At 38.4% G+C, this 23,117-nt stretch overlaps 2 protein-coding genes across 3 annotated transcripts; one reads left to right on the top strand and one right to left on the bottom strand.

Moving 5' to 3' along the window:
• Window positions 1-3,052: 3,052 nt before the first annotated feature.
• On the top strand, window positions 3,053-13,515 carry LOC143879202 (Phototropic-responsive NPH3 family protein). Its single transcript, XM_077381439.1, has 6 exons — window positions 3,053-3,480; window positions 8,690-8,879; window positions 8,953-9,022; window positions 10,650-11,039; window positions 11,462-12,196; window positions 12,831-13,515. Exons 2-6 carry the CDS (start codon window positions 8,821-8,823, stop codon window positions 13,347-13,349), a joined length of 1,773 nt encoding a protein of 590 aa, XP_077237554.1. The 5' UTR covers window positions 3,053-3,480; window positions 8,690-8,820; the 3' UTR covers window positions 13,350-13,515.
• Window positions 13,516-13,963: 448 nt separating this feature from the next.
• XERICO (RING/U-box superfamily protein) lies at window positions 13,964-16,304 on the bottom strand. Of its 2 annotated transcripts, none has more exons than XM_077381440.1 (3): window positions 16,214-16,304; window positions 15,174-15,239; window positions 13,964-15,039 (listed from the first exon to the last, which is right to left on the bottom strand). In XM_077381440.1, the coding sequence occupies exon 3, from the start codon at window positions 14,676-14,678 to the stop codon at window positions 14,250-14,252; it is 429 nt and encodes a 142-aa protein (XP_077237555.1). In that variant the 5' UTR covers window positions 14,679-15,039; window positions 15,174-15,239; window positions 16,214-16,304; the 3' UTR covers window positions 13,964-14,249. The 2 variants fall into 2 exon arrangements, with proteins under 2 accessions (XP_077237555.1, XP_077237556.1); XM_077381441.1 differs by having other exon boundaries at window positions 15,174-15,644; window positions 16,214-16,263.
• Window positions 16,305-23,117: the final 6,813 nt, after the last annotated feature.

Below are 23,117 nucleotides of genomic sequence, written 5' to 3'. Positions count from 1 at the left end.
AAAATATATTGAAAATTTCCAATTTTTACACGGAAAAAGATCACGTTTACAAATCAATTTTTACTTAGAGGGATCTTCAATTCATGATAATATCCCTCTAAGTTAATTATAATCATATCTATTTTCTACAAATCGGAGAGGCCATGTTTCGCAGCCATGAAAGTTTTTTCCATGGAATATTTGTCTCTCAAGTGATGGGAGAGAGGCAAGGAGGGTGGGAGAAGGAGTGAACTTAAGGGAATGAGTGGGGAAAGGGAGAGAACTGAGAGGGCATGAGCGAGGAGAGTGTGATAAGTGGCTGAAAACATGTAAAAGAAAAACTATACTCAAAATAGAGTTTTTGTTTTCCTTATTTTTCAGCCCCTTCACATCATCTCCTTACTCATACCCATTCAATTCTTTCCCTCTCCCAGTCTCCCTGCCCACTCTCTCAGCACTTGGTAAGCTGATATTCCATGAAAAAATATTTAATGGTTGCCAAACATGGCCGGAAAGGAAAAAATTTTCCCCCAGAAATGTTTTTCTTGCAATTCAAACGGGGCCTAAGACTTTAAACACCTAAAATTCGTTTGGAATAAATCTGAAAAAGGCTCATTAAGATACTCCTCTCGTTGTCATCTACCCCAGACTCCAAATAAAAGTAACCAAGCTATAGAATATATAAACTGCCATGTCTGGAAAATGCCATTTTATTGTGGATTTCTAGATGTCTACATAGATTTGAATGGCATTTTTTCTCATTTCAACATGTTATACCCTTCTCTCTTTTAGACTCTTAACTTGTAATGGTAGTAATCTACTTTTGAGAAATATTTCTTTTGTTACATGATATCCTATAGCAAGGGAACCAATGACATTCAACCATACTCTTATGTAATAAGAATCATGGGCAATCTGTTATCAATGTGACTTTTCTCACTAAGTTTGGAAATGAGGCTAAATTTAGCAGGCCCACTACTCATAAGTGTTCTTGACTATAGCCATTGACGCACACTAGTGGGCCCCATAACTAATGTTGATTCCAAAATTTTAACTACTGGCAATGGTCTCTATCTTATTTGTATTTTTGAGAAGGGGTCACTATATGATGGATGTGCCTATTTTTCTTCGGAAAAGTATTGAGTGACCGAAAGTTGAGGCAGGGGCCACTTGTGGAAAGATCCAAACCATTGAGGCAGAGGCCACTTGTGGAAATCTCCATGACTTTCCATGGATTGGAATATTGGTCCTATTGGACGTATACCCAAAATTCTCCCTGGACAAACTAACCTCATCTTTTAATTTAGGGAAATATACGGTATACCTAAGCTCAGCCACCTCATGAATATGGACAAAATCTGTTGAAAAATGAGCCTATGTGGCTCTCATGCAACAGCCCTTCCACGAAATGCCTTCCGCGATGGTCCCTTGCAAATCCCTTTAATTTATAGAGGTTTTCTTGATGGAGATTTTATATGCTATCTGCGCTTGAGGTCTATTATTTTTTCAAAAAATTCTAAGGGCCCACTTCGAAGGATGATCCAAACCCTTCAAAACATGACCCATAACACAAATAGGTTGTATCCTGTAAATAATCTACACAGGATGATCTTAACCCTCTGATCTGTAGAGGGACAACATTGGCGATCAACAAAATCCGTCGTTAAAAGTCCAAAATCGGAGGCAATATCTGGGGTCCCTAGATTCCATTGGGACTGGTTTTTGCGACAGTTATACAAAGGCCCTTAATTATGGAAAAGTAGAGACCAAAAATAATCATAGTAAAAAAATATGTGCTATAAGGTGTTTATAGCAACAGTGTTTTTGCGGCACTTCTTTTAGTGTTATGCTTGCTCTTATTTTTTGAAAAATTCATTGTTTTCCTGGGAAATTTTTTTCGTTTCCTCAATTTGGAGGGTAATGATTAAGAGTTCTGAGACATTTAGAGAGATATCATTATAAATTGAAGGTCACTCTACATAAAATCTATCCAAACAGGGCCTAAAACAAATGGAAATGAGAGGAAGGGAGAGTAACGCACAAGACTCATAAAACACTCGGAGAAGAAGCTACGTTGAACAGTCACAGACGCACGCCAAACAGACATGACTTGTAGATTAGACACCAACAAGACACATTGAAGTGGATATTCACGCCAAATAGGCATGCACTTGCAAGAATTCGAGAGAGAGCAGCAGCATATATATAGTGGGTCCCATCCATGATTGATCTGAACCGTCCATTGGATATGCCTGAATTGCTTCGGATCTCCAATGATCCCAAAATCATTGAAGTCATTCAATCTTAACATATAATAATGTCTATTTTTTGTCATTGAACATGGACTGCCAAAATCTAGACACCAGCAACGGTTCACATTCAATGAGAACTACTCATTGTTTGATTTTAAGGTTGCATGATTGGTGCGATTTTTAGGTCATAAGAGATCCAAAGATGAGAGACGGTTCAGATCAACCAGAGATGGAACCCTATATGTCATTTCAAAGGTGCCATATTGTATTACAATGAGGTGGAGTTCAATTAAAGCATTGAGATAGAGAGAGGATTGTCTATGGCCAGTCTCCTGAACATCCAACACTGAAGTGATGCCAATATAATCATAGTCAGTTGTGAAATTGGTATAAAAGAAGTGGAGAATCTGATCAGCCGACCGATCCACGTGGCTTGAAACTAGAGGGAGAGGAGGGGCCCACATTCCTTGTAAAGAAAACAGAATATACCATCTGAGTGGGGGGAAGCATGATGGATATCTACAGCCGATCTTTCTGCTTCTTTCTTACCCATTACACAGAAGCCCCCACTTGCATCCTTCTATCATAGAGCACCAATGCAAAGGATTCCCTTATTTTTCAATCCCCTTCATAATATTTTGAATAATACATCACCTTTCCACTATACTAAGCAATGCATTTAAAAGCACACACATCATACACACCTCACTCTCTCTCTCTCTCTCTCTCTCTCTCTCTCTCTCTCTCTCTCTCTCTCTCTCTCTCACACACACACACACACACACAAACACACTATTCCAAACGTGGACTTATACCTAATTTTATATTGTGATAAGCAAATGAGGAACAGAGGAAAGAGTTGTCTACATTGTTTCGACACCTGTGAGGCATCCATATCAATATTCGTATGAAGTTTAGACAAAAAAGAATCTCTCTCTCTCTCTCTCTCTCTCTCTCTCTCTCTCTCTCTCTCAAGTGTTCGTAGTCTTTGATTGACAAAATCTCACTTTCTCATATTACTAAAAGGTTAAACTCATTCATCGAGGAGTCTGGGTTTTCTTCTATTTCTTCAACTCTCTCTCTCTCTCTGGAAGGGAGGTTTTTGTTTCTCGGAGAATCGAAGTTTGGAAAGGTGCGAAATTGCAAGAACAGGGTTTCGCCCAACTTTTTGCCCTTCTTTTACTACCTACAGTGGCGTTTCGGAACATGCGGGGGCAGTTTCAATCGGATTCTCATGAACTTCTCAAAGGTATGTGCTTCCACTTATAGATAGTCACCCAACACTTGAATGAAATGACACAAATCCTGGTTGTTTTTATCCATTTTAAATCTTCCCTGATGTTTAGTAAATAATTATATCTCCCTCCATTTGAACAAACACTTCAAATCAAATGCCACTCAAAGAACAAATATCAGTTCGAAGTTCTCAGAAAATTAGTTGAAATAATCTCCTTATATTTAGCTCCCGTAGATTCTTTCTGAACTTTAACTTTCAAGAGATTTTTTTGGATGAAGAAAGGGGTAGGAAAACACTATTGTCACTATAATTGACATGTTACTTTCGGACTGTTGACCCTAATTTTTTGGCTTTTTCACTTCTCTGATAACCTCTTACCTTAATACTTCTTCGATTTTTATTTTATAGAGGGATCATGGTTTTTTGTCTTTCTTAAATAACATCATTCGTAATTTTTAATGATATTTCCACCCCTTTCTCAGCATTTTCACCCCTTTTTGTTTGTATTTTAGTACAAATAACTGCTTCATCGCCTTCCTTTGGTTATCTTTTCCTTGAAAAAATAAAGCCATTGTAGTAAAAAAGACAAACAAAAGTGGGTGGAAGTATCATTTCCCTTGCTTATTTTAGTCTTTGACTTTTTCTCCCACTTCATACATTTAAGATGCTCGATTTCCGATTTACTTGCCAAACTTTATGGAAAAGAAATTAATAATTCTATTCAAGTGATTGCTCTTCTACTGTACATAATAAGGAATTATATATATATTTATTTAAGCCCTGTTGGTTTGGGATTATGACAACCATCTGTTGGCCCCAAATCTATTATTGGACTAAAATTTAAATGTAATTTTAAATGCAATAATAGGTTTTGGCTTACAATCGGTTGTCATAATCTAAAACTAACAGTGCTTTAGTGGGAATATAAGGAATACGTACCTCCTCGAGAGCTCTTGCGGGCCCTCTGAGTGTGCAACAACCAATATTCGAGAACATTACCCTTTTTCTTCATCTGTTGTTAAGCTGTTTCTTGGATTGGCTATCCTACTTGAATTATTCTTATATTTTATCCAAGAACAACTGTTAAAATAAACCCCGGCCTGCTATCCATGGAGAAAAGTGCCTCATAGGAGAGTGGTTGGCAAGAGAGGGAAGATAAGAACCCTGTTAGACTAGTGGGATGCCTATTTCAGTGTTTCACTGTTTTTTAAAATGCTAAAGGACAGGTGGCAGAACCTTTTTATCCCTCGTGTGCCACCTGGCATTATCCAATCCGTCCATTTATTAAGTGCCTAGATTGGATGAGCATAAACCCTTATCCATAAACCTCGTTTAGGGCACCATCAAGAAAAGCTAAGCCGTTTATTTTTTCTACTCCTTTTTCTTACACATGGGACATCCAGTCGCTGTAGGGCGTGGACCATGTCGGTCTCGATTGGGCATATATTCTCTTTCGTGGGACCAAAAATATTTATCCTGACAATGAATGTCCACCACGTTCGACCTCTTCTTTTTCTTTTCACTTGTGTCTCTGTCTGAATAATCTTTCATTGGCTTTCTCACACTCAAATATTCTAATCTAATCTCAGGTTATATCTAAAGCACATCATAAACGAAAGACGTACACTCTCTAGAAGCATTTGTTAATGTTTCTTCCTTAGGAGAGCATCAAATCTCTCATAAAAGCGAATTTCCACAAAAAATAGAAACGATTTGTAAATGTAAGTAGCTGATTTTCTCTTTTTTCCAATTTTGTGGTATGAAGTTTTGAGTCACAAGATTTATCCCTTTGAAAATTATTGTGATTTTTAGCAGTAGATGCTCTCACTATTTCCTTCCATATAGATTTTTTCAAAGGTTTTTCAGCCTCCTTTTCGCTTTGTGAATTGTAAAAATAAGTTTTTGTTACGTTATGCAGAAGTAAGGTGACATGTTATAAAATGTTATGGTCCTTAGTGGGCGTCTGCATAGGTATGGGACTAGTTGGGACCCAACCTATCATGGGCCTAGTCTAACACGTTCCATCAACTCTTGAGCATTTTGTGTATTGATTAGGTACCTAATATTTGGTATCAAAGTAACCATCATGTCCTATATTCGGGATATGGAATTGATGACCTATGAAAAAGGTTACCTAGAAAATAGCCAGAGTGAAAGATGTCACAGAGTGTGCTGCCGAGGACAGTGGATGCGGAAGCGTGATAGAAGCCTTTCTAGGTATGGGAGTTGGTGGGACCTAGCCTGGTATATGGGATTGGTTTAATGGGCCTAGCCTAACACATTCCATCTCAAGCTTTCGGTGTATTGATTAGGTACCTAAAAGTTTTGCAACCGATTTCCTAATTTATTATTTTTTTACCAAGAGTTCCTTTAATTCTTAAGTTTTTTTTTACTGGAATTGTAATTAATTTACAAATACTTCCCTTATTTTCTTTTTATAAATCCTACACTCTTCGAGTGTGCTCTTTTTTTCTTTGGAAAATATATCCCGGCCACTCCTTTGTTTCAATAATAGCAATTTAGGATCTTTATTTTATACTTCTTAAATTGGTTGTTGAGAGTATTTTGGGAATTATAACAACCTTTAAAAATTAAAAGCTAGTTAGAAAAGTGTAAAGGGTTAAGGGTGTAACGCCATTATTGAGTCAAGATGTGGGAACATCATTTCCCTTTGTGTATGATTCCTCTCATTTCAGCTACATTAACATTGATTTTCCTCGACACAACACAACATTCACTCCCATCTCTAGATCTCATAGAGCACAGTTAGCCCTTTACTTTAGTAATCGCTAAGAAATGATTATATGTAAGTTCCTTCTGTGCATCTTTTCTCTATGAATCCTCCACTTTAGTTACATGATTGCTTGATTTTCTTCAGCACGCCTTTTAATAAAATCTCTAGGAGTCTCAATCTGAGAATTTATACGATGGGTGGCCGTGAAAACACATGAAGTTTAAAAAAAGTAGGTACGGCCCACTTTTTTGATGATCTGGTCAGTTCAGATCGAAGGGTTAGGATCATCCTATGGAACTGATTTTTAAGGCACAACCTATTAATGTTGTGCCCAAACAGATGAACGGTTTGGATCATCAAGAAAAGTGAGGAGTGCCTACTTTTTTAGACTTCACGTGTTTTCACGGCCACCCATCATATAAATTCTCAATCTCTAGTTAACTAGGACTGAACTAATCCATTTATATCAAGGCAGAAAAGCTTTTCCGAGAGTATCTTACCTAACCCATTGCTTTTCTGCAATCACTTGAAAATACTTTTGCATGTTATCTTTCCCTTGTGGGGTGTCATGAAAACTAACTTTTCCCATTTCCAAGAGACCTTGTGAGGGCTAGCTTCTTAGTCGGGCAGGGCAATGATGCACCGGTAAGCGCGGTTGGTCTCAAGTTAAAGGATTTACAATGAATAGTGTCTTAAGAAGTGAAATGATATGTGAAACAACCAGTTACTCTAAAGCTTAAGCCGTTTGAGTTTATATTTATTTAATCATTTATACATCAACACTTCCCCTCACATATGACCTCTCTTTTTTAGGGGTCCACCCTTCGTTTGGGTTTGCCGTACACATAGATTTTTATATCAAGGAGTTGCTAGGTTTAGAACCCCGTATATGTCGTGAGGCAATAGCTCTTAATACCAGGTGAAATAACTAATTACTACAAAAGTTTAAATTTGTTAGAGTTGATGTTTATTTAATAATTTATATAATTCTAAATATTCATTAATGTATTTTACTACTGAGAAATGTTAAAGTGAAGGGCGCCCTTTACAAAAACCCAGCCGCAAGAGTGCCACAGTCTACCCAGTCACCCGACTGCATTTATCGTTCATTTAATTTTGCATTTTAAAGTGCCTTTGTGGTTGGATGACAGCAGATCCAATAGGGAGCCCTTGCAAAAAAGAGGTGAAAGGGGTCTCCTATTGGCTGCACATCACCATCATGCGCCGTATACCTTCAGTCTAGAATTCCTCGTATAACATACACGTGTTTGGTTATGGAGAAGCAGGTGGATTGCCGTGAGACTTGTTTTTCTTTTCTTTTCTTTCTTTCTTTCTTTGTTTTTTTTTTAATCCATCTCTCCCAATTGTAACCCAATGTGGATCCACTCTTTTTTTTTTATAGGCAAGCTGGGGTTTGGCAGGACCCCGATCAGAACGAATTAATAGAGAAATAACCGTTACACTTTATCACAGGAAGTGCCATTGGCCTCATTCCTCACAATTTCATCAAGTTCCGGCGGATCAAGTAGGGATCGATGTCTTCTTCCTCGCTTAGACAATTAACTTTCGAGAGAAAGTCAGCAACACTATTTCCTTCCTGCCATGTGTGAGTAATTTTCCATTCCTCAAAATCCTTGAGTTGTATCATAATTCTTTCCCTCATAGGTTTCTTTTACCAAGGGCATTTGAATTCCATATAGACCACTTTTACACAAACTAGGGAGTCAGGCTCAATCTATATTCTCCTAACACCTTTTTGCACAGCGAGGAGAAACCCTTGGACCACAGCATCCATTTCTAGTTCGTTAGATATTTTGATGATCGCACTCCACACTTTATTAAAAAGTAAGGTATGGCCGCACCATAGCATGATCCAAACCATCCATTAGATGGGCCAATCATTTCCATAGGTTGATCCTTACCCTCCGATCTATAGAGTGACTGAATGTTAGAGGGTTGATCCACTTAGTCTATGTAAGTGTATACAATAAGGAAGATAGAAGTCAGTAGATCAAAACCCTTCTTGTTTTGGGGGCTTTTATTGGCCCTGGTCCCACCTCATCACATTATTCTACACCCTCGATTCCATCTCATCTGATGATGACTCTAGACCCTTGATTGAATGATGGAAAAGACTTAGCATTTGTGATTTGAAACCACTTGCATGTGAATGGGATCTCCGTGATATAGATTGTATGCCGAGAACATTTCATGAATTAAATAATTGGTAGTTGAGATTTTTATAGATTCAGTATGATATTTTTGGGGTCATAATCCAATTTTGATGGGATTTTTCTTTAAAAACTTGATTAGACATTTTCTTTCAAAAATCTCATAAAAATAGTTCCTTGATTCCAATCTCCACCATAATAGAAAAGATCTCCAAACTTTTGAAATTTTATAATCAACAAAATGAATCTTTTCCCAAAACATCCGTCCTGTTGCCATCAAAATCCTGAAAATATTTGATGAAACTATATTTTGCAGGTGCTGGGTTTCAATCAAGCAAAGAATAATTGGGTTTGAAAGAGCAAACTTCTATTTTATGAAATAGACAAAAGACAAGGAGGGAAAGAGAGATGCCACCATATTGAACAAGTGGCGAAACAAACAAAAAGATGAAATACATGAAAATTGGGACAGGGCCAGACACTTTCTATACAGAAGAAGCTACAAGGTATGGAGGATAGACGCCCAGTTAGACTCAAAGAGGAGAAACTTTTTCATTGAAATTTTCTTTAATCGTGCAGGTCTGTGTCCTCAGATGTTCCTAGCGACCTCACCATACAAGTTAACAACACTACATATCTTCTCCATAAGGTACACCTCCCTCTCTCTCTCTCTCTCTCTCTCTCTCTCTCTCTCTCTCTCTCTAGATAGATAGATATTGAGTCAAATTACAGTAATATTATTAGGTGCCTAAGCAATACACCAAAAGAAAAGCTCCATAGTAGATGGAATGCCTTAGGCTAGGCCCATTAAACCTGTTCCATACCAAGCTGGGTCCCACCTAGTCCCATACCTGGGCCCATTAAACCTGTTCCGTAATACTCGCTTTTTTTTTTTTTAGTTTTTATGGCTTTTTACCGTATAGTCCTTTTCAGGTACTCCTCTCCACAAGTTGCCCCTTCCATGACAGCACATGATGTGATGAATGCTCTAATATAATCCATTTCACTCCTTTTTAAGTACTTCTATGATTGGTTATTGAGAGTATCTTGGGGACTTTAATACCCATTAAAAGCTAATTAAAAAACTGTACCCCTATCATGCCCTTATTAGCAAAGTATGCTAAAACTGCCTTGTAATGATGCCCCAATATTAGTAACGTCAAGCTAATACTGGTTAATAGGGAGGACTTGTTAGATATACTACTGGGCTTCACAATTATCTTGGAGGCGAATTTCCGAAAACCATATGCATATCAATTTGTCAATTGATGGAGGCCGAATATTGTCTTAAGGAAAGCGACTACAATTGCTCGCCCAATTTTCTCTCCTTTTCTCACCAAAATATATCTCATCCTCTCTTACACATGTTACTAATAAGAGGACTTGTCTAAACTAGCAGGGGATTCAATAGAAGACGTATAGGCTTGCGCACCCCTTGATGGGGAGTATTGTCTTCTTTTTTCTTTTTTTTTGATAGGCAAGCTGCGGTTAGGCAAGGACCCCTACGAAGATAGTAGGAAAAAAGAAGAACATTACAAGCTTACATACGTTCCAAATCACTTCTGCACGCCACAGGCAATCATAATCTCCTTTTATAATCTTCACAGCCATCAACAAGTCCGAGTTTGATCCATATTTTCCGAACTCCTTTTTTCTTTGCGACTTGCAAGGGTCAGACACTGAAGATTGGCTTCCATCTCGAGGCAGTAGATATGATCAGTTGTGACAATCAGAGTACATGCCAAGGATTTCACCATCCGAGGACCACATATAGGCTTGCGCTCCCTTGATGGGGAGTATTGTCATTAATGAAACACGGGAGAGCAGATCTCAAATCCATATCCAACTTAAGGGAGGCATTTTATAGCTAGTTTTTTGACGATTGTAGCAAAAAACAACAATTGTAAGAGCATTTAGGATATTTTAGGGCAGTGAGAAGATCACCACTAAACCAGTTTAGGTGATAGGGACCACTGACCCCATGCTGAATGGAAATCTCATCTCCAAGATCAAGGCTACAAACAATCAGTGGTTGAATATTTTTTATGACAAACCCAAAACAATGCCTCTTCATTAGCATTGATCAATGGTTTAGGGTAATCTGATCAGAGTTGGGCGGTGGCTTAGTTCTGACTGTCCAAATTACTGAGGATGGTTCTTATTACGAACAGTATATCATTTTTTATTTTTTTTCTTTTTCCCTTTCATTTAACGTAGTTTAATCTAGATTAAGATTTGGTAAGCTGTTCTTGAATTCTCAATCATGGTGACTGTAGTTTCCACTTCTTCCCAAGTGTGGCCTACTACAACAAATGTGTGGGGACTCCGGTGAGAGTTTGATAGAGCTTCACGACCTTCCAGGAGGTGAAGAAGCTTTCGAGCTCTGCGCTAAATTCTGTTACGGAATTACGATTAATCTCAGCGCACACAACTTTGTACTGGCAATCTCTGCGGCGAAGTTCCTCAGGATGACAGAATCGGTTGAGAAGGATAATTTAGTCTTAAAACTCGAAGTTTTCTTCAATTCATGCATCCTACAAGGGTGGAAAGACTCGATAGTCACACTACACACCACCGGAAAATTACCAGAGTGGTCGGAGAATCTCGGTATTGTTGGGCGGTGCATTGATGCGATCGTCGAGAAAATCCTCACACCCACATCGAAGGTTAGTTCGAAAATCAAACTTAATGCAAAATTAGCTGACATAATTCAGAAGCATATCTTAATGCCCTGTTTGTTTTGGATTTTTGAGAACCGGTTGTGAGTTTAAAATTTAAAGTCAATTTTGGACCTCACAGTCTGTTCTCAAAATCCAAAACAAACAGGCCAAAGTTTAAGAGTCAAAACAACATTTAATTTAGGGAAGTGATATATCCACTCCTTTTTTTACTTGGGACAGCCAGTTCCAGTGTATCTATGGCTGCAGACGAGCTGATTAACTTCATGTGGGAAGGATTGAGCGAGTAAACTGGAGCAGGCTTTCCCATGTAAAGAAAAGGGGTGAATTTATCATTTCCCTTAATTTAAGGCGAAGTATAGTTCATGTTTTTGGTGAACGAACAAAGAGATTTAACATTTTTATTCTAGGTTACGTGGTCCTACACTTACACTAGACCGGGGTACGCCAAAAAGCAACACCGTTCCATCCCAAAGGACTGGTGGACAGAGGATGTTTCCGACCTCGACATAGACCTTTTCCGATGTATAATCGCCGCCGTCCGATCAGCGAAGAAACTTTCGGCTCCCTTAATTGGTGAAGCTTTGCACGTCTATGCCTCGCGATGGCTGCCCAACATTTCTAAGGCAATGGGCCCCGAGAGCTCCATCTCTAGAACCGAAGAATCCCGAACAAAGAACCTACGCGTGCTCGAATCCATCGTAAGTATGATCCCAAGTGATAGGGAATCGGTCACAGGTGGGTTTTTGTTAAGGCTCCTTAAGGTGGCGAATCTTATCGGACCTTCGCCCTCTACTAAGGCTGAGCTAGTGAGGAGATCAGGAAGGCAGCTAGATGAAGCCACAGTGAGTGACTTGCTCTTTCCTTTACGCTCATCTACGAATGCCGAACTATACGATATTGATCTAGTTGGGGCGATATTGGAGAATTTCTTCGTGCAATTCCGGCGGCGCCGATCGCCAGAGCATGGGGACTCCATGAGATCTATTTACAAAGTGGGGAAGCTGGTGGATTTGTATTTGCAAGTGGTTGCACGTGACGGCAACGTTCCAGCATCGAAAATAGCATCTCTCGCCGAATCCTTGCCGGAAAATGCCCGGCCAGTTCATGATGAGCTTTACAAAGCGATCGATATTTTTCTCAAGGTAAAAGAATCTAAACATGAAAATATTTACTTTGGATTGGTAATCATGCCAAATGTTTTGTGATCTTCATGAAAAAGTTAAGTGAAATGTTTTCACTCGGGATGATACTATGAGTGTCAACGAAGTCGTTGCATTGGAACTCTCGTTCAAATGCGTTTCATAGTATCATTTCTTCTCTTTTTTTCCATCATTTCAGTCTCTAGCTGGCAATTGAAGAATGGGGACATCACTTAGGCCCTGTTCGTTTTTAATTTTGAGAATTCATTTTGATTTCAAAGCTGATAATGGGACGAAAAATTAAAGCCCTCTCCGTTTAAGATTTTGGCTCAAAACTGATTATTGTACTGGTCTAAATGCAATTTTTAGTGCAATAATCAGTTTTGGGTCAGAGCCTAAACACAATCTTGAGTGCTATAATCAACTTTGGACTCAAAATCAATTCTTAAAATCCAAAACGAACAGGGCTAAATCTAAATGCAATTTTGAGTGCAATAATCAGTTTTGGACTCAATCCAAAACGAACATGGCCTTGGTAAAGGTGGTTTGTAATACGCTCTCAAAGCCAATCATCTATAAACAAGATCATTCCGGATAAATTATTAGTACTAATTCAACATTTAACCTCCATTTTCAGGAACACCCAGAATTAAGCAAGACGGAGAGGAAGAGAGTTTGCCAAATTTTAGACTGCCGGAAATTGTCCACAGATGTATGCATGCACGCATTGAGGAACGAACGATTGCCATTGAGAACAGTAGTGCAAGTACTCTTCTTAGAACAAACAAGGGCCCCCGGAACAGGTAATCAGAAGTCGCCAAACAAGGACGAAATTAAGGAGACATCAGTGAAGAGAAGAGGTTTCCGAGAGGCAGGGGAATCAAGTGAGGAAAATGCTGGGAAAGCTGTGGAAAATACTGGGAAAGCGGCGGCGGTGGCGCGCCCTGAAAAGGAAACCCGTACGAAAAAACATCAAGGCGGAATGCCTACGCCACCGGTGCCAGAAAGAATGGCATTGAAGAAGAAAGTGAAGGAGATTGAGAGGGAAAGAGAAGTGATAGAGGAAGAAGGTCTCGGCAGCAGACTGGAATCTAAAAAGAATGAAAGCAAGGGCAGATTGGGTCATCCCCATAAAAGTGGAGACAAATATGACTAGAGGGAAAAACTAAATAGTTGGAAGATTAGAGAAGGAGATAAAAATAGCATCATATGAGGAGCAAGTTCTTATTCTTAAATCTATAACTTTTATTTTTTTATTTTGCCATCCATTGATATTTTTCAGGAGAAGGAATATATATGTATGAAAACTCCTTTTCTGGCCTCACTATGGATTGGGCAATCACCCGGCCATCGTAACTGTCCACTTTTGATCGTAACCGTCCACTTTTGATGAATGGAAAAACCAACCAGACCCATCTAATCATTTCGGCACAGGATTTTTGCTGTTTGCCTCTTTGCTAACAGTCATCGTTAGCATGTTAAAATGTCTACATAAGCTAGATACGGTGAAGACACAGATAAACAGAGTAAAATACAGAAGAAAATAGAAAGAAGGTTAGAAATGAGATGTTGGGAAGGCAAGGAATGCCATTATTAAAATTAGAGCAACGAATGGATTTAATTTACCTTAAAATGGGTGGATGATGGAAGGAAAATGACAGTTCCACCCCTTGCCTAGCATTTCTATCCCCCCTTCTCTTTGGCTTTTCCTGTGGGAGTTAAAATGCTTGAAATGGGGGTCCAAATATCATTTCCCTATACAAGAAAATGTCAAAACAAAACACATTCATTGTGTACATCTAAGGAAGGAAAAAGAAGAGGTCCATTAGTACATAAGCCCATTTCTCGTGTGGGGGTAATCTCATCACACCTCAAGGGCAACATAAGATTACAAAGCCCATTATATTCAAGAAAGAAAACAAAAACACGGCTACATAGTCTCGTCTCCGAACATATTATGGTATTTTTCACACAGATGTACGCTGTACAGAAAATACAGAGGCAGTGACATATGAAAGTTCCGTGTGTACATATAGTGGCAGTCTCGTAAAATTCTTTAGAGCCAAGACAAAGTTGAGTCGTCATCGGCCAACAGAGGGGTCCTACAGAGAGGGCACGTGGTGTTCCAGTAACCCAACCACTTCTCCAAGCAAACCTTATGGAAGAAATGCCCACAGGGCAACCGGTTTACCTCCGAATCCGGTTCAAACCGGGTTAAACAGACCGAACACTCGTGCTGTTCGACCGGGCACCGAAAGAAGGACCCGAACCGGACTGCCGGAATCCGGTAACGGAATTGCTCTGCGAAGGGCGAGATTTCGAACTGGTCCGATGAATTTTCGCCGGATTCCGGCGATAGGTGGATGCCGAAAACATGGAGAATCGAACGGACTATCTCTTTGAAGATGGCTATGGACAGAGCTGTGTTTGCTATGATGATTGAGAAAACCCCTTCGGAAGGTGCAGGGAGGCTTGAAAGCCCCATTTTTTTCGTACAGATCCGAGATTCTAGGGTTTCGAAAAAGATGGAATTTGGATCTCCAAAGAAATTTAATATCGTTTTTCAGGTATTAGGGTTTTAAGTGATCGGGAATTAGGATAAATTTGAGCGATCTAAAAGTAATTTCAGCAGAATTGAAGGAAATTTTCTGTATGGAGATGTGTGAGGGAGCTGAAATTTTTAGTGGAAAACTTATACGAATTTCGGAGAATTCTCAGACGATTGTAGGGGTTAAATTGGATGAAAAGTACAAACACTAAGCGGAATGAGAGAAAACGTTCGTCCTCGATCTTATCTTTCGGATTTTCCTTCTTATCTGAGATTAAGGATACCGATCCAGTTGTATCTGAAATCATAAAAAAAGAAGAAGAAAAAAATTAAGGAAAATGAGCAAAGTGAGAAGAAATTCAAGAACTTGAGCACACGGATGATTAGATGAGATAGATGAAGAAAATGACGGAAATCGATCGCAAACTTTACCTTTAGAAATTATAGACAGATTAGTAGATTTCGATGAAATCCTCCATAAGAGCTGAAACCAACGACCTGCGATGAAAACACAGAAAATCTGTGAAACCATGAGTTTACTCCAAAAGCTTAAGCTGATGGAGAAGGCGTTATTAATCTTTTATACTTTAACACTCCCCTCACAGGGGTGGCCCCTCTTTCTTTGAGTTGGCCTGCACTTGGCTCATGTGGCCCCTCTTTTGGGTTTGCCGTTGCATGTGAATTTTTGCTATCAAGGAGGTTTGAACCCTGGCATTTGCTCTAATACCATATGAAACTACCAGTTTACGGGTGACCTCTCTTTCTTTGAGTTAGCCTACACGTGGCACAGGTGGCCCCTCTTATGGGTTTGGCCATTGCATGTGGGTTTTTGCTATGAAGGATTGAACCCATGCATTTGCTCTGACACCGTGTGAAACTACCATATTACTCCGAAAGCTTAAGCTGCTGGAGAAAGGAGTTATTAATCTTTTATACTTTAACAAAATCAGTTTCTAGAAACGGGAAAGGAAATCAGATAAACATGTTAGGGGGTAGTCATGGAAAACAAAGGTTTGGGGTTGAAATTAGGCATTTTCCAATGCAAAAACGCTTAAAAGTGAAATGACTGTGAGCAAAATATTTCACGATCCGATAAAAAGATTTCGCAGAGAAGAGAGCTAAGAAGAAAAAATGAAGAGATATCTAAACAAAAAGAAAGGAAGAGCTTTCTGTAACTGCGTACATTAAAATATGCAAGAAGAAGTAGAAAAACGGTTTCATAGCCGAAATAGATCATCTTCTTAACAAAAAGAAGAAGAAAAAACCTGAGATTTATTATAAAAAAAAGAAAAAAAAAAGGAGAAATTCTAGAAATGGAAGCGAGATGAGATTAGACGCTTCTCAGCATAAAAGGAGAAATTCTAGAAATTCAAAAGAGAGCTTCAGAGCGATTATGATCGAATCCCAACAGAAAAAAAAAAAAAAAAAAAAAGCTAAAGAAGGTAATGAGGTGATCAAAACTTGAGGCTTACTTGACAGGATTTGAGAGAAATGTCGAAGCTCGAACATTCATCGGATCTAATTAAGTGGATTGGACGCTATGGAACGCTCTTTTTCACATTTATATAGCCGCCCCCTGTATCTCCTCTAACCCTAATTACTATACTAGGGTTACTTTAAAGACATTGCCTCGTAACTCGGGTTACTCTCTCTCTCTCTCTCTCTCTCTCTCTTCCTTGGACTACTAATCCTGAAGTTTCCGGTGAATCTCAACCGTACGTTTGGCACCCATTGGGAATTGGGACCAATTGTCTAGTGGGTCCACCTCTACTTTCCTTGGTTATGTTTTTGTGATTTTTGTTCCCCGAAAGTGATTGACATGAACATTTGATAATGTGTGAGAGCTGTCTTTAGCATTCCGAAAAGAAAAGAAAACGAAAGGATATTAATATGGGCAAAACGATACTGCGTTCCCTTGTTTGGTAATAACGCTACCATCTTTAAACTTACTCATCGGGTGTTATTGCTTTTAGGAATTGTAACATATCACATCGGAGTAGAAAAAATGTTATCGGCGAAAATCGGAACCAAGGGGGTGCGGATATAATTCCCCATATATTCTATAGCAATATTAACAAGAGGTGTAATTAGGCCAACGATGGGTTCATTGATTCATGATTTTAGTCTCCAATTAACAACTTTTTTGGTAGGTAAGCTGGGTTTTGGCAGGACCCTACAGGTTTATTAAATAAAAAGAAAGATATTGCAATAACGATATAGACTCCGATCTTCTACCCAACAAGATCATCTACCTATTATCGATTCTGGTCAAATATCATAATTTTTACTGGTCTTTCTTCATGTCTGCTCGAGCAATTTGGAGAAAGCTTCGGGAAGTATGTTTTTTCCAAACTTAACAACTTATCATTAATATAACTAAGTAATTTCACAAAAATTCATTTCCCGGTACACTTTTACAAGACAGAACATCCACCTCGTAGCAAATTGTCTTATTCATTTAATTCATCTCGAGTGAGATGCGAAATAGCGTTTTTGAAATTGACTAGACAAACCCTAGATTAAGATAGTGGTACCTAATTTGAGTGTTTTCTCCAAATAGTAAATAAAGTTTTTATAAATGAAGCATTAGAGGATGAATACTAACAAATCTTGCACACTATCAACCACCGTGAGGTCGCATGCCCGCATATCTCTCACTGTGTGGCATGTGCTATCTATTCTTTGTTTCATAGAGCATTGTCGTCTTCCGCTAAACACGTCATGCTAATTGTAGTTATGGGAACATGCCAATGTTATTATGGAATCCTTCACTCATAGTTAGCAAAATGTATAATGGCAGGGAAAAAAACCAAGCCAAAATGACGTGTTTAAAACGCCCCTAACTAGGAAAAAAACAAATTGAACAAAACATCAATAGGAACATGAACGGAAAAATTCAATGCCACGTTAATAAAATGACATATAAAAACTTGTTTATATACATCCGAAATTCTAAATGTAATATATCTCAAGATATTGCTCCAAGTTCTAAAATCTATAATAATAACCGGCGATTCTCTCATTTATCTTCATATTATACTAATTAAATTATATGTGAAAATTAAAATATTTTAAGTCTATAAAGTGTTTACACATAAAGTGTCTTAGTGTGGACTCTTCATCTCTTGAACAATGAAAGATACCTATTTTTTGTAGTTCCTATGAAGATTTTAGAACTTATTTACATATAATTAAATAATTTATAAGCATGCATTAATTAAGTTAATTTAAAAATATATGTTTTGTACATTTTTAACACTAGATCTCAGTTCAATACATCTTAGATTTTAATTATAAGCTCTAATTGAATCAGAAAACCCCTTATTTACCTTAATTTTAACAAATTTCTTCAACAAGAAGACACGATCGAATTGAAAGGAAAATGAAAAGATAAATAAAAATAGAAGACTAAAAGGGTAGGAAAAAAACAAATGTTTGGTGGGGTTGGGAAAGAGAGATACACGTCCGGTCCAAATTTATCTTCAAAAGTTTTGTTTTAAAAAAATAATAATAACATAGAGCCTTTTAAAAATTTCAAAGCTTTTTTGGTAGGTAAGTTGGGATTTGGCTGGAGCCCTACCGGTTCATTAAAAAGAATAAGAGTTAAAGTCTTTCATAAATTTTCCATACTCAATCCATTTACAATGTTGAGGAGAAGAGGGTGTCCATCGCACAAGGCATTTCAGGGATGGCCTGTTTCATGTGGGAGCAGCCACACAGCCTCACTTTCCAGCAGATTTTGTCTTCATTCACAAGGTTGCAACAGGCCATCCGCGAAATGCCTTCTACTCGATGGATGCTAGCAAATCCCTTTTAAAATTTTCAAAGTCTTTTTTATAAGGTTTTTGCTGGAAAAATGTCAATAATGCTATTTTGGAATAAGGGGTATGTGCTCATATGCATCCATTTCATGTATGAATAAACAGAATAGGGCCAGATTACTAATACCGTGCTTTTCTGCGAATCCCTCACTCCCAAACGTGTCATCCTCTTGAGGGGCAATCATGGGGCCCAAACTGCGTTTGGTTAAGTGTGAACGTGTAGCTTTATCACGGCACCACGCTCGCCCGCCTGGATTACCCATACGCGTTTATAAACGGGGGGGCCCTCCAAAAGTTTGCCAATATGTATCGAAAGATGCCACATTGAACCCATGTCTACATCAGATGACTTGAACCCTTTAGCTTCAGTTATACTTTAATTTATCTTGGGTTCTTTTTCTCATTGTTCCCACAAAGAGGAAGATGCTGATGTGTTCCTAGTGCTCTCCTATAATTGGGGCCACCTTCTTAGGTGAACATGAAAAAATAACCATATTTAGTTTGGTATCACTTGTTGAACACAGCACTAGAAAAGACCAAGCTATCAAACCAAGGTGTTGAAGTATAATAAAATTTCTCTCTCTAGGGCCACTAACCCACTACATTGGATGTCCCTCTAAAACACTATCATGCCTAACCTAACGAGAGAGAGAGAGAGAGAGAGAGAGAGAGTCTTTTTATGTTATCTTTGAAGAGTGTGAAGTCTTCTTCATTGTTGCTGATAAAAAATTATATAGATAGAATACCATTTGACAGAAGTTAAGTCACCATTCAGATCGTGTTCCCCATAATCCGTCACTATGATAAAAATATTATTATGGTGTGGCTGTTAACAGACAAAAGAAAATGTAGTTGCTGACTATATCTTTTGCTAAGATATGGTTCATGAATCAGCTCAACTTAGTGTTTTAGAACCTCCACGTATTACTCCTTCACGCAGTTGGTCAAGCCAAGACTAGCGCTGAAAGCTTGCAAGTTGTGGATTACACATACATGCAGATTGGCAATAATTAAAAAATTTAGGGTTCAAAGCTCATTTTTCTCAACTTTTTTTGCCCTCTAAAAAGGGGTTTGAAAGGCAATTTCACGGAAAGCCATTTCGCAACTCACTTTTGCAGGAGAGAACTGTTGGGGTTCCATTGAAAAGCAAATAGTCCCACATCGGATAAGTGAAATGGATGGGGATGGGATAACTTATAAGGAAATGGGCACCGTCCCTCTAACAACTAGGTTTTAGGCGTGAACTGTTGCCACCGCGTGAATGGGCGAGTTTTCCACGTTACTTCCGCATCGAGGGGGAGATTGTTGGGGTTCTAAGCAAAAGCAAATAGTCCAACATCAGATAAGTGAAAATGTGAAATGGAGCAGGATGGGTTATAAGGGAATGGAAACCTCCCTCTAACAGCTAGATTTTAAGGGTGAGTTCTACCCAGTTAAATTCCCTACGAGAACAGTTACCTCCGATAAATTAAGAAAAAATCTGTTAAAACCTTCGGCCAAGACCTTTGCATATTAGCTTATAGTTATCTTAAATTTAGTCTCACTTCAGTTCTTTTATTTTGTTCTCATAAAAATTAAAAAAAAAGGTCAAAAGTTGGTCTTGGGTATAATTCTCGCTTTCTAATGGACTATATCGCTTCAGTCTGAACATTTTAATGTTGGATCTAGGATGGCCCAACGGACGGCCCAGATTCAAATTGGATTGTGACCCAAGCATTAAAAGTTGGATCCGAAGAATTCTCCAATTAAGGTCAATCGGATCATGAACGCCGAAAGAAGCTAGACCATTATTTTATTTTTTTTACAATTATGGTCTTACAAATCAAGATATTGATATTACAATTATGATCTTACAAATGGGACACACATGTGGCTTAGGACCTGGATCATGTAGGTCACCTCCCGAATTGCCACGTACACCGGAGCTAGCTGTTCCATGTAAAGAAAAGAGGCGAATGTATCATTTCCCTTGATTATATATGAATATTGTGTGGGACCCATAACTGGGGTGAAAAATTAAAATGTTATTTAAAAAAAAAAACCTTAAAGTCCCTCATTTCTTCACTACTTACACAGGACTTTAAAATCCCAGTTTCACTGTGAAGTCTCTCTTGAAGAGTTTGAGACACCTTTCAACAGGAATTCCTCAAAATGAACCACAATCTGTGAATTTCGCACGCAAAATCCCGAGCAAGCTTAGTAATGAAACCTCTCGTTTCACTCCCCTTATTTCTGCCTCAAGAAAACTTCATAAGAAGAATCATCTTCCAGCATAGTGTGAAAATTTAGTGGGAAGGGAAATGATATATTCACCCCATATTTTTTTACTTGGGACAGCCCACTCTTGTGGAAGAAAAGTACAAAAAGGAGCGAATATTTAAAAAAATCGATTACTAGGTAAGTGGTATTGCCACCCAGAAATTGACATTGGCCCAGGTCAGTTCATCATAATTGAAATCAATAGAGTTGGATTACTACTAGGTAAGTGGTATTTCCACCCTGAAGGGTTCATCCTATTCGAAGTCAATAGAGCCCGTCAACAGAAAAGGCCAGGAAACATGGGTTGAAGTGTCTAAATTCAAGGGTCCCTTTGAAGCGCATGCAATGTATGGGAACTGAATGTGGAAAAGACTCCCCATGAAGTTCTCATGTGGATGCAGCGTGGCAAGCCATTCCCCATGTACACGTGCCAGTACGTCATTAGAAGGGACTAGAAAAAACCATGTGGCACCACCCACGTCGAGGGAGTAGCGTTCCCACCACTACTCTCCCTGTCACATGCTAACACCATTACACTTGTTTTTTGTTTTTTTCCGACCGTAGCGTTTGAGGCTGACACGTCTTCTGGCCGTTTGTCTTAGATTGTCCTCATTCGCTGCTGGTAACCTAGTGGGACCCACTGTGGTGGACATTACCCACAAAAAAAATCTCCGCCTCTTTTGCAAAGTGGGCGGTGATAAATTCACCCCATTCTGGCTTCTATGACGAATTCATCCCCTATTTTTCCAAATGGATGGTACAGCCAACACCATAGGATGATCCAAACCGTCCATTTGATGGTAGGCTGTGCCCAAAAATCATTTCCATAGGATTATCCAAACCACCCGATCTATAGAAGTTTCCATAATGTCAGTCCTTCTTTAGATCGGAGGGTTAGAATCATCCCATGGTAATGATTTTTGGGGCACAACCTATTTATATTGTGGCCCATCAAATGGGCGGTTTGGATCATCCTATGGTATGGGCCGTACAGTCCGTTTTGAAGAATACGGGGTGAATTCATCATTGAAGGGGGTGAATTTATCACTGCCCGCAAAATAGAAATCACCACTAATTGCTCGCCCAGAAATAAGCCTTTCACAAATGGCCGAGATTAAAATGGTGCTTTTTTTTTATTGAGATTAATCTCATCCCTTCATCACAAAAGAGTGAAAGGCTAGATTTGAATAAAGAAACTCGCGCCGCAGAATGTCGCCTTTGATTAGATGGAGACGGGTACGAGGTGAAGAGAAAAATAAATTTATAAAAATATGCATGATGTAATTTTGTATAAATTATTATTTTTAATTCTACAGTCAATGAATAGGAAAAACCGAGGTTTCATTCTTGATTTCTTAATATCAAATCAACACAATCCAATCTATTGTTCTCAAGTATTTATTGACCATAAAAATGAAATAATTGGACAGTTATTTTAATAAAATAAGTTTATTAGTATACATTTTAATTGAAAAATCTTTTAAAAATCATAAAATTAAGAAAGTGAGGGAAAAGGGAAATAAGGGAAAATCGAAAATTAGTTTACTAAAGGCTACTCATATAGGAACTACCATGTTTTGATAATTGCATGAACTCCCCTCGTCTTTTCTTTTCTAATTGGCTTCAGAGAGCTTTTGGGGAATTGTTACCTTAAAAAGAAAAGGTGAATATAAGAATATTTATCAGCTCCCTTTCATTGATTTTAAATTTTTCAAGAGATTTACAAATAGTATATGAGAAAGAGGAATGTGTTCCTACGCTTTCTGGGCAAGTGAACAGCGAGAAAGCGAGGAAAAATCGCAGTTTCTTTTCCTTTCCTTTCCATTTTGCCACGTCAGATTCCTTTCCTTTCCCGGGAAAACAAGTGAACAGGGCCTATTTGAAATGAGTTCTTATGAAAAATATTAGCAGTTAGAAGTATATGTGAGGCCCAATTCTTCTGTGATCCTAACCATTCATCTGTCAGGTGAACAAATTATCTGCCAGGCATCCATAGGACGGGTTAGAATTCTCACATCCATTTACCAGCAACAAATGGTAGGGTTAGAATCTTCAGATGGGAGTAAATACTGATAATGGAGTACCCAAACAAGGACTAACACATAAATGGCTTTGATCATTACACAAGTTAAGACACTTGTACATCTGGTCACTCTATTTTTCTTCGAAGATGTGTAGGAAGAGCATATGGTTCTCTCCTAACTGATCTAAATATCCTTCGATCAATCCACACCGTTTCTTTCTTTTTCTTTTTTTAACGGTAAGGAAAGCTTTATAATAACAAAGAAATAAGAGA

Source organism: Tasmannia lanceolata, unplaced genomic scaffold (assembly GCF_043159265.1).
Source record: "Tasmannia lanceolata isolate RefF3 unplaced genomic scaffold, GAP_Taslan_0.1 ptg000006l, whole genome shotgun sequence".
Lineage (NCBI taxonomy): Eukaryota > Viridiplantae > Streptophyta > Magnoliopsida > Canellales > Winteraceae > Tasmannia > Tasmannia lanceolata.
Note: the sequence above shows the minus strand (reverse complement) of the source record. Positions and strands in the feature narration are given on the sequence as shown.

Bases quoted from the DNA above. Each gene is read 5' to 3' on its own strand.
- LOC143879202 (XM_077381439.1), top strand. From the start codon at position 8,821: ATGAAATACATGAAAATTGGGACAGGGCCAGACACTTTCTATACAGAA. The intron at 9,023-10,649 runs GTACACCTCCCT...TGGTGACTGTAG, and splicing joins CTACATATCTTCTCCATAAG to TTTCCACTTCTTCCCAAGTG. The intron at 12,197-12,830 runs GTAAAAGAATCT...CTCCATTTTCAG, and splicing joins CGATCGATATTTTTCTCAAG to GAACACCCAGAATTAAGCAA.
- XERICO (XM_077381440.1), bottom strand. From the start codon at position 14,678: ATGGGGCTTTCAAGCCTCCCTGCACCTTCCGAAGGGGTTTTCTCAATC.